At 40.6% G+C, this 14,885-nt stretch overlaps 1 protein-coding gene across 2 annotated transcripts; it reads right to left on the bottom strand.

The window, feature by feature from the left end:
- Positions 1–1,922: 1,922 nt before the first annotated feature.
- On the bottom strand, positions 1,923–13,234 carry kctd5b (potassium channel tetramerization domain containing 5b). 2 transcript variants are annotated; one of them, XM_076298154.1, is made up of 7 exons: positions 12,656–13,234; positions 7,303–7,411; positions 6,577–6,668; positions 5,416–5,511; positions 5,192–5,296; positions 4,407–4,532; positions 1,923–4,217 (listed from the first exon to the last, which is right to left on the bottom strand). In XM_076298154.1, exons 1-7 carry the CDS (start codon positions 12,878–12,880, stop codon positions 4,188–4,190), a joined length of 783 nt encoding a protein of 260 aa, XP_076154269.1. In that variant the 5' UTR covers positions 12,881–13,234; the 3' UTR covers positions 1,923–4,187. The 2 variants fall into 2 exon arrangements, with proteins under 2 accessions (XP_076154269.1, XP_076154270.1); XM_076298155.1 differs by lacking the exon at positions 5,192–5,296 and having other exon boundaries at positions 12,656–13,226.
- Between the last annotated feature and the right edge of the window lie 1,651 nt (positions 13,235–14,885).

Here is a 14,885-nt window from a genome sequence, read left to right as displayed (position 1 = left end):
TGTAGGACCATATAGCACCACAGTTCGATTGCCTGAAAAAGGTTAAAAAGAACCCTTCTGAGCGTTTCTAATGGCTTCATTCCAAATCCATCCTCACATTTCATGCTTCATGTTTTAGTTACAATGTCAAATAAGGGAACGCAGACGTCTTACAAAATGCATGGTCTGTACATTTTCATTCAGGCATAGCCCAGAGCGACCGAACATTTAAAGGGCCACAATCAACGTAGCTGAAGTTGCTTGTAGCTTGCTCTGATTTCATTTAAGTATCGATGCTGGTTGGTTAATTTAGATTCCGTATCTTTACAACATGGTATCTAACGTAAATCTGAAGGATACCCTACTCAGTTAAATAAACTACGACCATTTTTGCGTGAAAAGACAGGCCATAGACGCCTAAATAGCATGTGGCTATAAGTGAACATACATGCTGAGCAATTCACTGTGTGTCGATTTGTTGCTTGCAGATATTTCAATCTGGACAGACAGCCTTGTGTAACCAAAGTCCATGAAGGTCTCTGATGTGATCGAACTTAAAGGCATGTGCACATAATTGGAAAACGATATATTTAACGAAATGGCAGATGTTTGTAAATCTTTGGAAAAGGATATACCATGTTTACCGTTATCCTACAATGATAAGTAAATACATACACCCAATGCATTTGGTTCGCTGGCAGTACTTTTTCGTATGTGTGTGTACTTTAAAACGCCACTAGGTGTCAGTATTGTCTGACTACGTTCTCGGGAGGGTTTGGTTGTGAAGTCGTTTGGTCGTTCTCCTTTGCTCAACGGTTCCGCATCACGCGCAGTGCGGATCACGCAAGTCTTGAACGAGGTTCCACTTTATGGGGATAGTTTACAGAGAACCACAAGCACCATGTGCATGCATCATACGATTATGCAAATTGACGTAGGTCTAAGTATGTGCTGGGTTTAATGGTTTGATTACAAATGGATGAGTCCTAGACTATCCATGATCAACAAATTAGGTAACAATTTCATGCACATAATTTACTAACAATCCTACAAATTAGGAACATATCACATAGCCTATAAACTATATATTTTTATATTAGATCTAGCTATATTATTCAATTCATGTCATTTACTGTCTATAGTCATACCACTGGTCAATGGTCTTCAAAGGATCTAGGCCCTATAGGTTTTAGGTAGCCATAGCGTAGCTTATAGGCTATGATCTCAGGTGTGACTGTGCAGCACGTTTCAGGTTTTACTGCCATGCTTTCAAGGTAAATCAGAAATCATGTTTTCTAACCAACAATAGTGTTGTACAATACTAGGAAGGTGTCATAATAATATATTAATATTATTATGATACCTCCTTTAATTGGTACTTTAAAAAGTCTAGGTATGTTCTAAATTATGTTAGAGCCTACAGATGTTTGAGGTTTTTGCCATTGGTATCTGCATACTTGCTTGAAGCGTTTAGTCAGTTGTTTTGGTAGATAGAATATCATTTTTTTGTCCGCTCACATGGAAATTCATCTTCTGTGACAACAGATACCTACATTGTCCAAGGAAAGTAAAGAGCAGGACTGTCACACAGATAACATTCCATAAGAAATGTCTGGAAATGAAATACTGTTAATATTTTACTTGCAATTTGGGAGTAATCTTCTCTTTACTCTGAGAGTATTAGATACAATTTCTGTCAAATCTGAAATTTGTTTGAAACTTTGTTTTGCATCATTCTCTGATAATTAACCTATGCCATTACTTAAAGATACTTATGTTAATGTATTAATATGGCATGAGGGTACTGAAAAAAAGCTTGGTGGTGCTGCAGGTCATCCAAACGTAAACATTTCTTGATTTCAGCACTATCTGTGAAATACTCTTGTTACACCACTATTGTTACTATAACTGGTATCATGGAATAAAAAAGACAAACATTTAACCAACGTGGAAATTTTTTTATAGCATATAACAGTCCAGTTTGTGTTCAGCTACAAGTTTGCCTGAATATATAAAACAGACATTCAGCTTAAATCATTGGAGGATAGTTTGGTAAGTTTCAATACATAGAAAAGTTATGTACAAACAGTCATCCCAGCAAGGTACGCTGTCTAAGGAAATGGGCTATGTTGTCTTCAAAGTTGTACGTGGAATATTTCTGTGACGTGCAAAGTGTGTGTAGTGCATTTACTGCATCCTGTCAGTGAGACACTAACAAGAGACTGAACGTCTATATGGAAGTGAAAAAATGTTACTAAACAATTAAAAAAATTTTTTTGCCAGAAACCAATAAGAAATGCAGAATTAACACAGCTTACTCTCTTTACACAGTCTCACATAGTATGACATATAACAACCCTTTACCATTACAAAATCTGAGAGCACAGAATTCTGTCTAGTCCTGAGGGGTATGTACAAAGCAAGGTTACTTGCTTACCCAGGTAACTTCAGGAGTGACCGCTTATCTCCAAACAACACGTTACTTTAGAAACAATAGCTGCTCAGTGCTGTGTTCTTATAAAGATCAGCGGTTACTCCCAAAGTTACCAGAGTTTACCGGTTATCTCACTTCATAGTACAGCCCTCTAGTATTGGAATGCCATCCATGATTTTACAGAACTTTACACCCATCCGTCTGTTTCCATCAACCACTTTTTTTCAGGCATTTTGTCCGTCACCGATGCGTCGACTTAATTTTTCCTTTTTTTTTCTCCTTACAATACAAGTCACTAGGAGATAATAATTGGCCGATCATGGTCCCTTTTGTTATCAGTATTTACATCTGTAAACAAAACAAGAGTAAAGAAACTACAATATATTACGCTTAAAGGCAGACCACATGAATGGTTATGTGTTTCTTATTAAATAAGTAACAAGTAAATAAGTAGATTAATTGTAAGTTGAAGTTCATGTGATATCATTTGTTGGTAATCTGTGCAGCAAAGTGACCTTAAAATATGTTAAATGTATGTACAAAATACTATTTATAGGGCACGGCAGTCTGCTGGGGGCACTTGAAATAGCCACAATGCTAAGATTGAGGGGCGCAAGAAGACCAAAGATGTTCTCAAATGTAACAATTACAAACAATAGACATTCTGTAAATCAGTCTGCCATTGCCCCAATAGCTTGATTGACAGAAGCCCTGCAGCAAATTTAGTCACAATACAGACCACTGAAGCCTCTGTTGCTGAACAGTGATCCGAGCTCTGGTGCTATGAACTTGTCTCATTGGTGAGGCAGTAAGCATTACAAATCTCTTTGGTTGTCTGGCTAACTTTTCCTCCTCCTCATGTGAGCTAAACGCACGTGAGCAACCTTAAACAGAGTAGTAAATGTCCAAACTTATTTCCACTACAGCAGGCCGAGCACACTTAGCCAGCTAGCTCCTGTGCACACCATTATGATATTCCTCAGAGTTGTATGCTATCCATGAGAGAGAACGGAATGATTCTAAGAAAAGCTGGAAAACATGTGTATTCCCAGCTTGTGATCCCTGGAATGGTATTCATAAAGCATCTCAAGGGACCAAAGCACTGACAATTAGCACGGCTAAGATAAGGGGATATTGGATGAGGTTACGTTAAGGTTCAGATAATCCAGATCAATACTTTCCATGCTGAAATGCTTGATGAACACAGGCCCTGATCTACCCAGCAAGACCCCCCCCCCACCCCCTTAAAAAAAAGATAAGAAAGAAATCCAGTTGAACAGGCACAGAGAGGAAATCTCTTCACCCCACCCTTACGCCGTTTCCCTGGTATTTACAGGTAAATGTTTACAGTCATGTGAGCAGCAGCATGGATTCCTCCCACTTTGTCCTCCGTGTCGTGGTGATGACATGCTGTCAGCTTGTTGATATGTTTTGTGCGTCCCTGGGTTTCTGGGTGGTGTCTAGAAGGGATACAGCTAAGGGTTAGGGTTAGGATTAGGGTTAGGTTACTTCCTGTCCTGATACTGTTTATTTCTATGGAGATTTCACTGGAGATTTCACTATCTGTTACGTGACTTCCGTTGTTAGCTGTATCCCATCTAGTCACAACCGGGTTTCTGGGGCGTGTCCTTGGCATGTTCCGGCTCGTGTCCGTGGTGTGTTTTTTTTTTTTTTTTTTTTTTCGTGTGCGTTGTGTGCTACGTCGTGTGCCGATATGTTTACGGGGAAGCTGATATGTGTTTTTGCATTTTTCAGTTGTGACAAGCTTCTGTGCTCATATTCTGGAGCCACGTTCCTGTAAGATCTGTGCAAGGAAGAAGAAAAAAAATAACGGGTCAAGAAGACAGGCTTATGCATCACGCTGTAGCTATGAATATGTAAACAATTAAAGAACGATTCACAAACACACAGCCCTTAGTCAAACAAATCATATATCCTTTACAGCCGTTATGTGCACAGCGTAGATATTACAGCATGCTCGCACACCACTCACCTTAGCTTTCTCACTGGGTTGGCTGTTGGGACCATATGGTTGATTGTGTAGCTCCTTTGAGACGACACATAAGAACTCAGCCTGGTCCTCTGTGCCATAGTTGTAGGAGGAACCAATGCTGACCAGCTGTGCCACACACACGCACACGCACACACACACACGCACACGCACACACGCACAATACAAGAAGAGAACACACACACATGGAGAGAAAGAGGAGCAGATTTTAAAATAAATGAAAATATAATTGATACACCTCAATCTGTTGCATGGTGCTCCTTTCTTCTTGTTGCAAAGAGATTAGAAAAGAAAGACAAAGTGTGACCAATGTGATTTAAAAAACAAAAAGACATGCAATGCGACAAAAGAACTGTCAGGGACAGTTGTAAACTCCCTAAGTTATTTCCAGCACAACCATACAAGTCATACACACAGACATACACATTACACATTTTCTTCTGTGGTGCAGTGACATGCTCAGGCATGCCTGGCCTTAGCAACAGTGAACCTGTTGCCAGGTGGTGGCTCCAGCTGGTTGATAGCAGTGAACCAGAAACACTCTCTCTCACACACACACACACACACACACACACACACACACACACACCTACATGATGAGTTCTACACAACACTAACACATGTTTACTTCAGCCAACATAACTAAAAAAACAGAAATCTTGGCGAAAAAAAAAAAAAAAAGAAAAATAACAATTAATGTCCGCCATTTGGAGGGGGCGGGGGCATGCAGTGATTGGCGGGAGGCCAGAGAGGATTGTGGGACACACCTCTCCACTTTGGGCGGGGTGAACAGACTCCTCCCATTTCACCTCCCGAGACACAATCAGCAGAAACTCTGACTTCTGGGCCCGCCCATAACCTATACTGACAAGCTGCAACAACCAATCAGAGCACAAAAAAAAAAGCAAGGCCCACATCATCAAAAGCACGTGATTCCCTGAGAGAGATGGAGGGGCAGTGGCGGCAAAAGCAGACTTTGCCAAAAAGTTACCTGTTCAAACTTCCAGCCGTCGGACATTGTGGAGACCATCTGTGTCAGCTCCTCCTCCTGACATTGTAGCACCCTGTAGACATGCTTCACAGGCAACTACAACCACCGCAGTGGAGGGAAGGGAGAGAAAGAGAAAGAAACCGATGACATGAATGCAAAACAACAGTCAAATTTCATACCAGACGCAGTCCTTCCACCCAAATTGTGCACTAATTATGATGATTGTATCAGAAAAGATCAAGGTTTCAAAATAGATCGTATTTGTCTATAGTGTGTGTCTGCAAGTCAGACATTACCACAATGTTTGAGGTTTCCTCTTTTGCATCCATTCAGTTTGCAATTTTTCAATACCAGTATTAAGTATCAATGTCTGCATAAACACATAGGTTTTAAAATGCAAAGCCACGTTTCCATTCCATTCCATAGTCAATTACTCATTTAACCGATAAGATCTTAGATCAATAAATGTCAGAGAAACATTGATCAGTGTTTCCCAAAGTCCAATATTATGTCCTCAAATGCCTTGTTTTGTTTACACATAGAAATATTTGTGTGTTATAGAGCAGTAAGTAAAGCTAAAAACATTAAAGTTCAAGAAGCTTCAATCACAGAATTGTTAAGTATTTCCCAATGAACCGATTACCAAAATAGTTGGCAATTAATCTAACAGTCTACAACTAATTGAAAAATGTATTAATTGTTGCAGCCCTAATTTCAAACTGACCTGGGTCTGAATGTTGCGGCCTTTCTTGCTCATATTTTGGTCGAGTTAATTTGACATCTATCACAACTGGGACTGATCCCATTAGAGTCAACCTGATGCGTGAGTTGAGTGGTGCACTCAGCGAGAGGAGGCTGGGCCCACACGTGCCTATTCAGCTAAAGAGTCTCTCTCTGTCTCTGTCTCTCTCTCCGTCTCTCTCTCCGTCTCTCTCTCTCTCTCAAAGTGCGGATAGTGCTTTAAGGCAGATCAATAAGAAACCATCTTTCTCAACATGGAGTACAGCAAACTACATTCAACTAAGCCTAGCAAACTACCACTGCAGAATGAACCTGGATGCAAGTCAAAGAAACAGAAAAGGAAAATCACCAGCAGAGGTGGCCCCGTTGCATTAAAATCTCCAGTATATAGACATCTGTGTGGGGTATGGACTCTCTCACCTGTGTGGTTTTGGTGTCTCGTTCTCTGATCTTGTCTTTGATAAGTTTTATTAACGATGTGATGTTATAAAATTCAGCTTCTTCCAGGACCCCTTCAGAACACACAAGCACATCATTTTAAATCAAATATATTAAATAAAAAAATCAAATGCATCTGGCATTTTTGAGTAAACGTGAATATGTGTGTAAAGAGAGTGTTTGCATGTATGTATTGAGAGCATTTATATTCATAAGCAGCTTATGCCCTGATGTTTCTGTTATGTGTTCTTCCACATGACATGACTGTTGCTATTTCATTCTGTTCCTGTACTGTTCGTGTGTATCTGTGTGTGACTATGTATTTAGACAGAGATAAGCGGGAATTCACTGTTTCACTCATTGCCAGGTTGCCACTAATCAGTTTGATTCAGTGTAGTTCACATGAGATCTCCCATCAGCCTGGAAGGATAATTAAACCCTAATTATTTCCTTGTCTAGTTAGAGCAGTTGATGGATCTTTAGATAAAGTCATGCTGTCTCTCCCTTGATGCGCAATGCGCATCATTGTAAATAAAACTCTGTTCCTGAATTTTTCCTACAATTGGTCTGACTGGGTCTTCATTCATCTCTGGTATCAACATTACCATCAGTATGTATGTTTAAAGTGACTGTGTGTGTGTGTGTGTGTGTGTGTGTGTGTGTGTGTGTGTGTGTGTGTGTAAAGTGTGTAGGAGCAGGCATTCCTACCCTCCTCTGTAAGGTCTCTGTTCAGCACCAACTTTCCATGTCTCAGGTAGTTGAGTACTGGCCCAAAATACACAGGATCTCTGTCAATCAGATATGCCCCAGAGTCATCCTGGAGAGAGAGAGAGAGAGAGAGAGAGAGGGAGGGGGACATTAAAGCTATTAAACTTTAAGCAGTAGCACAGAAAGAAAAAGCAGAAGTGAGCTGGATTCACATGAGAACCCCAAGAGATCACTCTAAAAATATACACACACTCACATGCTGGTGCACATGGCACATGCACACTAACAGGCACCCCTCAGTGCCCCCTCTGACACACACACACACGCACCACACACACACACACACACACACACACACACACACACGCACGCACACTCTATAATTCTGTGGTCTATAGCTAGAGCTGCAAGGGGAAATGGCAGGAGGCATTCTCTAGCTTAAATGGGTTTAAATATTGATGCACAGAGCAGGTCTGTGTGTGTGTGTAAGTGTCTGTGTGTGTAAGTGTCTGTCTGTCTGTGTCTGTGTGTGCACGCGTGCATAGCCCAACAGTAACTCCTTCTTAATGTGCAGTCAGGCTCTTCTCATGAATTATGGAGGCACATTCGAGCAAATGCTTGAACACACACACACACACTGGGCTCAAACACACTTTCAGCCTCAGTATTCCTTGTATGTAATCTTTTTAAAGGTTACATCAGTAAAACTGACCTTCAAACAAATATTACCGCTAAGAAAAAAAGTCAGTGGAAACATACTGTAGGCCTGTGCGATGTGGTCGACGTGACAGGAAGAAACATCCCTACTGTCCTGCCATGCTTTTTATGTTTACCAAAGGTCCATTACGACCAATTACATTTAAAAGACATGGTGGTAAGGGTGTATTTCAAGATATCAAGTATTTCTCAGCTCTGGTCAAGTAACACACTCGTCTTGAATCTTCTGACCCTGAATAAGAGTACTGCTTTCCCATTCAATTCTCTTTCTTGCTTGTGTATGCTTAGGAAAGACAGAGTAGGAACAGCGGTCCCATTTGCCATTTCAAAAATAAGAAAGCACACAAGAGAGCAGAGAAGCAAACATCCAATTAGTAAAGTTGAACTCTTACAGCTGGGCTACACGGGGTGCGCAATTGAAGCTTTCTGTTTGCGCTAAAATTGTTTTAGAAAACTGGTCTAATTTTTTCGAATGTACGCGGTACTGTCATGTCTGGTGTAGGTAATTCCATTATCCTATATCCTATCCTATAGTGGAAGATAATTGTTGCTGCATACGCTCTGCAAACGGAAGCCTTAAGTTAAGTGCCTGCTGTAGCCTGTTAGGGAAAAACATTGAATGCTGTTTAGCACCATTATACTTTGCTAGATATAGCTCCTCAACTTTTTTTACATCATTCCTGAAGATTATTAATAGTTTTTATATTATTGCTTCATTAACAATATTTTATAGTACAATAATAGGACATTTTTTAAGGATATAGTTCAGGACATGCTAACAGTGTTTTTAGAATCCTGATAAAAGAATACATTTTTGATCTTACTGACATTATACTACAATTAGGGATGCACCAATATATCGGCCAGCATCGGTATTAGCCAATATCAGCAAATTTATATGACATTTACTGATGGCAGTGGCTGATATCTATCTGTTATATTGCTTAAATTCTGCACTAGGTAAATATTGTGCCATGAAAGCCTGAAAGACTTGAAAATGGTTATTTTTCTTTGAATATTTTTGTTTCCACTCTACTAAAGGGTAAACAAACAAACACAAATATTGGTATCGGTATCAGTTATCGGCCAAATTGTTATTTTATATTGCTATGTTATATAATTGTATTATCAGTATCGATATCGGCTAAGAATTTCAGAATCAGTGCATCCCTAACTTCAATACGTCCCCTCACAATGTTCAACATACCACGGATGCTTTGAACTCAAAACAGAGTCATATCATGGCTTACGTCAGTGGTCTCCAACCTTTTGTTCTCTGAGAGCTACTTTGACAGAATGAATGTGGCTGAAAGCTCATCATGTTTCATATCAGTAGCAGTACGGATTATGAAGTTCAATACACTTCATTTCATGGCTCCTTTCAACTCCATTCCGTTCTCTGCTTGTTAGCTGCTACCTGAAAAGTCCCCTCGAAAAGTTGCTGTGGACTTAGAATAGAACAGATGTGCTCGTACCACAGATGAGACACACAAACTTGTTATTTAGATTTGTGGGGGGGGACCCTATGTTTCCCATTCCTTACAAATATAGTATATATTTTTACTTTTATTGACCTGGTTATTTCCCATACTCCTCATAGCCAAGTCTAGAGCGTGCTTGGTAGTCTGTAGGTTTAGGCTACTACCTCAAGTCTACATTACTATCAAACCAAACCACTGGGGAGCAGTGTAATTTGTTTAATTAATTTAATTAATTAATCATGTTGTATCAGAAAGGGGCAGGATGTTAGCCTAGAAATCTAGACACGCCCCTAGCGGCAGCAAATTACATTTGCTGCCAGGGCTAGTCTAGCAACTCTCCGTTGGCGTGTGAGCTCCAGAAATCGAAACTTATCAGGACATTGAAATCGTGTATAGAGTCGTTTGGTGGGCTTAACATAATGATTGATGGCAGAGTTGCAACGGTTTGGCTTGAATTCCCTGCTACTTGAAAACAAATATCCTATTGCGTCCTATTGCGTGCAGAGGGAATTTGAAAGACAACTGATTATCCCGCCCCTCGGACTGAGCACTGCGAACGGTGAGTGCCCAGACCCTACATTTTAATGTGGGTCTGGCTCGCCAGGCTAGCAGGATGTCTGAATTAGTTTTGAACATTCCATTAACAGGTTTACCAAGTGAAAGAATTAGATTTATTTACATTTTCTTTGACCCTTTTGGAGAGCTACTAAAATCCAGGTGGGGAGCTACTGGTTGGAGATTTGTAAGACCTTGTGATTCTGAGCCCCAATGAGCCTGAATAAGTGTTTATGAAGAAACCATCCTCCTGACTAAGCTACCTATTAGGTTAGCAATAGGGATGGGACAAAATATCAATATGCCAATACATCGTCTGACTTATTTTTGCCATACATTATTCATGCGCTGCCACTAAATATTGATTCCATCTTTTTAGCTTTTTCTTCTTCATTTACAGATATTGTGATGTATCATAGATCAATCTTTTGCAATGTAGTGAGTATTGCAAAATCCATTAATCATGATATTATCGTTTTCATGGGCAAAATATCGTGATAGTATCAATTTGTCAGTTAATCTGTAATTCCCACCCCAAGTTTGCACGAATTAGATGATTAGATGTAGTAAAATAGAAAGTGAGGGGTTCATTCCAGTGGACAGTCATGAATGAAACAAGATTTAAAAAAAAAAAAAAAATATTGTTGTCCTCCATCTGTGCCACACAAATTCCTACACTGAATAACAATATAGTAGTTTTAACAGCAGTGGTGGTAGAAGTTATTAATATTGTGCCAGTAATGAGAGAAACTATGCCACATGTTCATTCAAAATTCTGCTTTTTCAATATTACGCAACTCATTAGCACAATTATACCAATATATCTTGGCAAATTTGAAGTCGAAAACTTTTTGATACATATTTTATCAGAGGTAGGCCAATGGATACAATGTAGAAAGACATTCACAGAGAACGCCCCACTGTTCTTAAAACAATAGAACAGCAATACATACATTATATTTAGGGGGGATTATGGAAATCTAAGACCGAGAGAGGCAGCTCTTTACCAGCTAATCCCACCGCCGCTCTCTTTGGGTTAAACCATGTGATTATTTAGGATTAGGAGATTATTTTGAGATTACTGTCAGATTAAATTATGAGAATAGATGAGAGACCAGGGGAGCAAGAGTATGCAGGATGCCTACTAAAATGCTGGGGAATACCTATGTGCCCCCCCCCCCCCCCAACACACACACACACACAGTCAGCCACACAGACTCCAAACTGCCACCCCAGCCGTTATTGCTCATTTATTGCCCATTTACTTCACACTGGTCTAGTTCTTTTTATGTACAACAAATGCACTTCTATTTTGGTGTAGAAAACTGAGTGCATGCAGTTGAGTGTTTCCTTTAGATGCAGGAGAACATGACGATTAGAGAGTAAAAGAGAGACAGATGGCTCAGCAGAAGCATCATGATGACCTCATCAAGACCCCCATCCCCACACAGGCTATTCAGCCAGTGAAGAGAGAACCATAGACAGTAAAAGAAAGGAGAGAACGCACAGCATGTCTGACCAGTTGTGAATGAGCAAAAGAGAATGTCCCAACACACATTATGGTTGGCGTAGTGACATCACAGGTATGTCCATGAAAAGCACCTACTGAAATGATCGATCAAGACTTCCACTCACCACTGTTGGTAAAATGTGCACGTTAATGAAGAAATTATCTCATGAATCATGCATTCGTTAATGCATGGTAATATCAATGCGAGGACCACTTAAGTGTACACCGCATCCAGCTCCACCATACTCCTGGCAGCTTGTGTGTGTGTGCAAAGCTTGGGTTACTTCAGCACCCCAGACAACAACAGAGGGTCTGTGTGCTACGGCGTGCACTACGCACGCGCGTAAACACAAGCCCTGTGTCAACCCCAAACTGAGTGAAAGCGGATTATCAGGACTCAAAGGTCGAACGTCATATTTTGACCAAAAATGTTATCATATGCCCAAAATATCTGAAGAAAATAGGACAGGGCAATAGGCTTGTTTTGAATGTTCAGATAGTTAATGTGCACTGCGATTAACAGTCTAATTGACGTTGTACATGCTCACACAATGTCGTAGGCTATACACAAAGAGAAAGAGGGCACTTAGAGCACTCAGAAAACTGGATCCCACATGTGCTCTGCTACATTTTCACACAAGTGCAGCCACCATTTCTACCTCGGATGAAATGTGGGCTAAATAATTTAAAGCGGTTTCCCTCGAGTTATACAGGCCAATTGCTCGTGGAATACTGGCCCTTCACAGTCCAAACTACCTATACCAGATCAAATTGATTTCTTAAAACTTTCACCGAGTTAATAGCAGCACGACGTGCAGATAAAAGTAGGTTACGTTCATGGCGTCAATTCAGATTACACACGGAGTTTGTCTATTCTCTCGTAGCTGGGTGATGTGCTTACAGTTCACAAGGAACTCAATTTCCTTTAACTTATTTATAGGAGTCTGAGGCGTGGAATATGCGGTAATTCACTTCAAAGGTGAGAGGGACTTTTGTTCAGTGTTGCAGATGTTCTAACAGTTCGGATACTTTGTTTGAAAGATCTTTACCGTCCCTACTTTGTCGATTTGAGACTGAAGACTTTGCTTACCTTATCGGAGTCCAGATCGGGATCCGCCTGGCAGAGTCGGTATAGAAACGACTTCGGATCCCGACAGAGGGTCTGTCGTGTCGTTAGGAAATGCGTGCCACCGACATTCAGACGGACCCATTTCGACGTTCCGTTGAAAGACGTTGGGGGTTTACCTCCTGGTGAAGATAGAACCGGACACCTTCTGCAGTCTTGTCCGCTGATATCGCAGCTATTCTCGGCCATTCCGCTTCCTTGCCTTCTCTTCGATGAGTGGGGCGCCGGCAGGAAACGGCCAATGCGAGCGTTCCGCTCGGCAGACAAGCAGCGATGTGAAAGGACGGGGAGTGTCTTTTGTATTTATTTTACATGAGAAAAACCAGACACCATGGAGCCCACTCAAAACTTCACATTCGGTATTTAGCTGTAATGTATTTCTGTATACGAACGTACTCTGAAGGAAGCATCGGATCTTCTTCACTTTGGAATCCTCGAACAACTTCCAACTGTCCGGTATGATACGGGGTAGCTGTGGTCTAGGGGTAAACACAGCAAATTCCTCATGACAGCTCCCGTGCATACGGTCATTATCTTTCCCGCAGGGGGTTGGGCTACTTGGAGATTCCTGAACTGACCGCCAGAGGGCTGCATTCTGAGGAAACCCCGCCCACACAGGCTGCCTTTTCTGTTGCTGCTAGACTACCCATAAAGAAGACTAGAACATTTGAGTCTTCTAATGCAGTGTTTCTCAAAGTGTGGTCCGGGGACCACTGGTGGTCCGCAAGCTATCCCAAGTGGTCCGCGAGCAGACATGATAAAATATAATATCTTGCAAGGTTGAACCAACTTTTATGTAAATCCAAACAGTTCTGCAACATGCCTATGTAAGCTACGCCAGTTTAAATCATATGAATCCTCTGACACAAAAAGGAAGGTGAGGAGGCCTATTGTGTAATATACTATTGAAGTAGGTTTACTCTTTCTTTTAGCTAGTGGTCCGTGAGGTTTTTTTTATTGGTTAAGTGGTCCTTGGTCTGAAAAAGTTTGAGAAACACTGTTCTAATGCCCCAATTCAAGTTTTACTCAAAAGACTACAATCTTTGAAGAATATTCCCCAAATATTGTCAAAGTCTTCAGGTGTAAGGATGGCTTTAGCATCATGAGGCTAGAATTTTGAGATTATACTTAAGTAGCAGCATGAAAACATAATTTCAAGTCTAGTTATGTTGTTCTCAGGTTTGTAGAAACGAAGCAATGTACTGAAAGATGCATAAATGTATAACAGTGATAACTAAATAATATCCTACTAATTGACCTCCAGTAATTTACATTAAGCAATTGCTTGTAAGCAACTTTCAAGTGAGGAAAAACGCTCAAGCTGCAATACAGCAGAACGCTAACTGTGAAAAGGAACAGGTTGAGAAGTGTGCACAGTGCTGCTACTTAGTCGGACATGTTAGGAGAGGTGTTCTCGGAAGAGGAGTCTTCAGGACATTCTTAAAGATAGGGTGGAGGTAAGGCCACCGCTGCTGAAGCCTGGCAGTTGTTTTCTGAAGGCTCAAGTACAGGCAAACTAAAAACCAGTGGTTGAAAACATACCTAGACAGTTTTTACCTAGACAGGGCTTTTGTGTGTTTTGCTTCCTAAATGTGGCAGCAAACACTGAAAGGGAAATGCTTACAGCAACCTAAGAACAGAACACAGTCCATCTGTGCTGTCATCATGACAGATCCTAACGATTTCAGGTTACGAAGGCTAATCTTTAGAAAATGAGACATTCAGGGAATTGAAAAAAGGGAGAAATACAGGTTTCAAAGTGTTCCTTCTATCAGTCAATGAAACCTGCAGGGGTGAATACCTAATGAAAAGACCGGTTGAGATTGGTTTCTTTTAGAGCAAAGACGAATGTTCTGAATAGCCATATACACCTTTTCTGTCCAAGTCAACATTAAAAGTTACCTATTTTTCCAAACTACCATTTGTTTAACAAAGCAAGTAATTAACTGCCTCGTTTGTGAAATCAATGAAGCTATTCAGTAATATGTCCCTTGAGTTAAGGAATTTAAACAGGAACACTATAAATATGTAAACTCCTGAGCACCTGTTAAATCCATTTGTCCCCATCAGTGTACCATGGCACATAATTATGAAGTTAAAGGAATATATACTCCTACAAAAAAAAAATATATATATATATACATACACGCACGCACGCACGCACGCACGCACGCACACACACACCACTTAAATG

The sequence above is a fragment of the Alosa pseudoharengus genome, unplaced genomic scaffold, assembly GCF_046254945.1.
Source record: "Alosa pseudoharengus isolate Yale_2024_CS ecotype anadromous, Long Island Sound unplaced genomic scaffold, YU_APseudo_1.1 YU_APseudo_1.1_scf_21, whole genome shotgun sequence".
Classification (NCBI taxonomy): domain Eukaryota; kingdom Metazoa; phylum Chordata; class Actinopteri; order Clupeiformes; family Clupeidae; genus Alosa; species Alosa pseudoharengus.
Note: the sequence above shows the minus strand (reverse complement) of the source record. Positions and strands in the feature narration are given on the sequence as shown.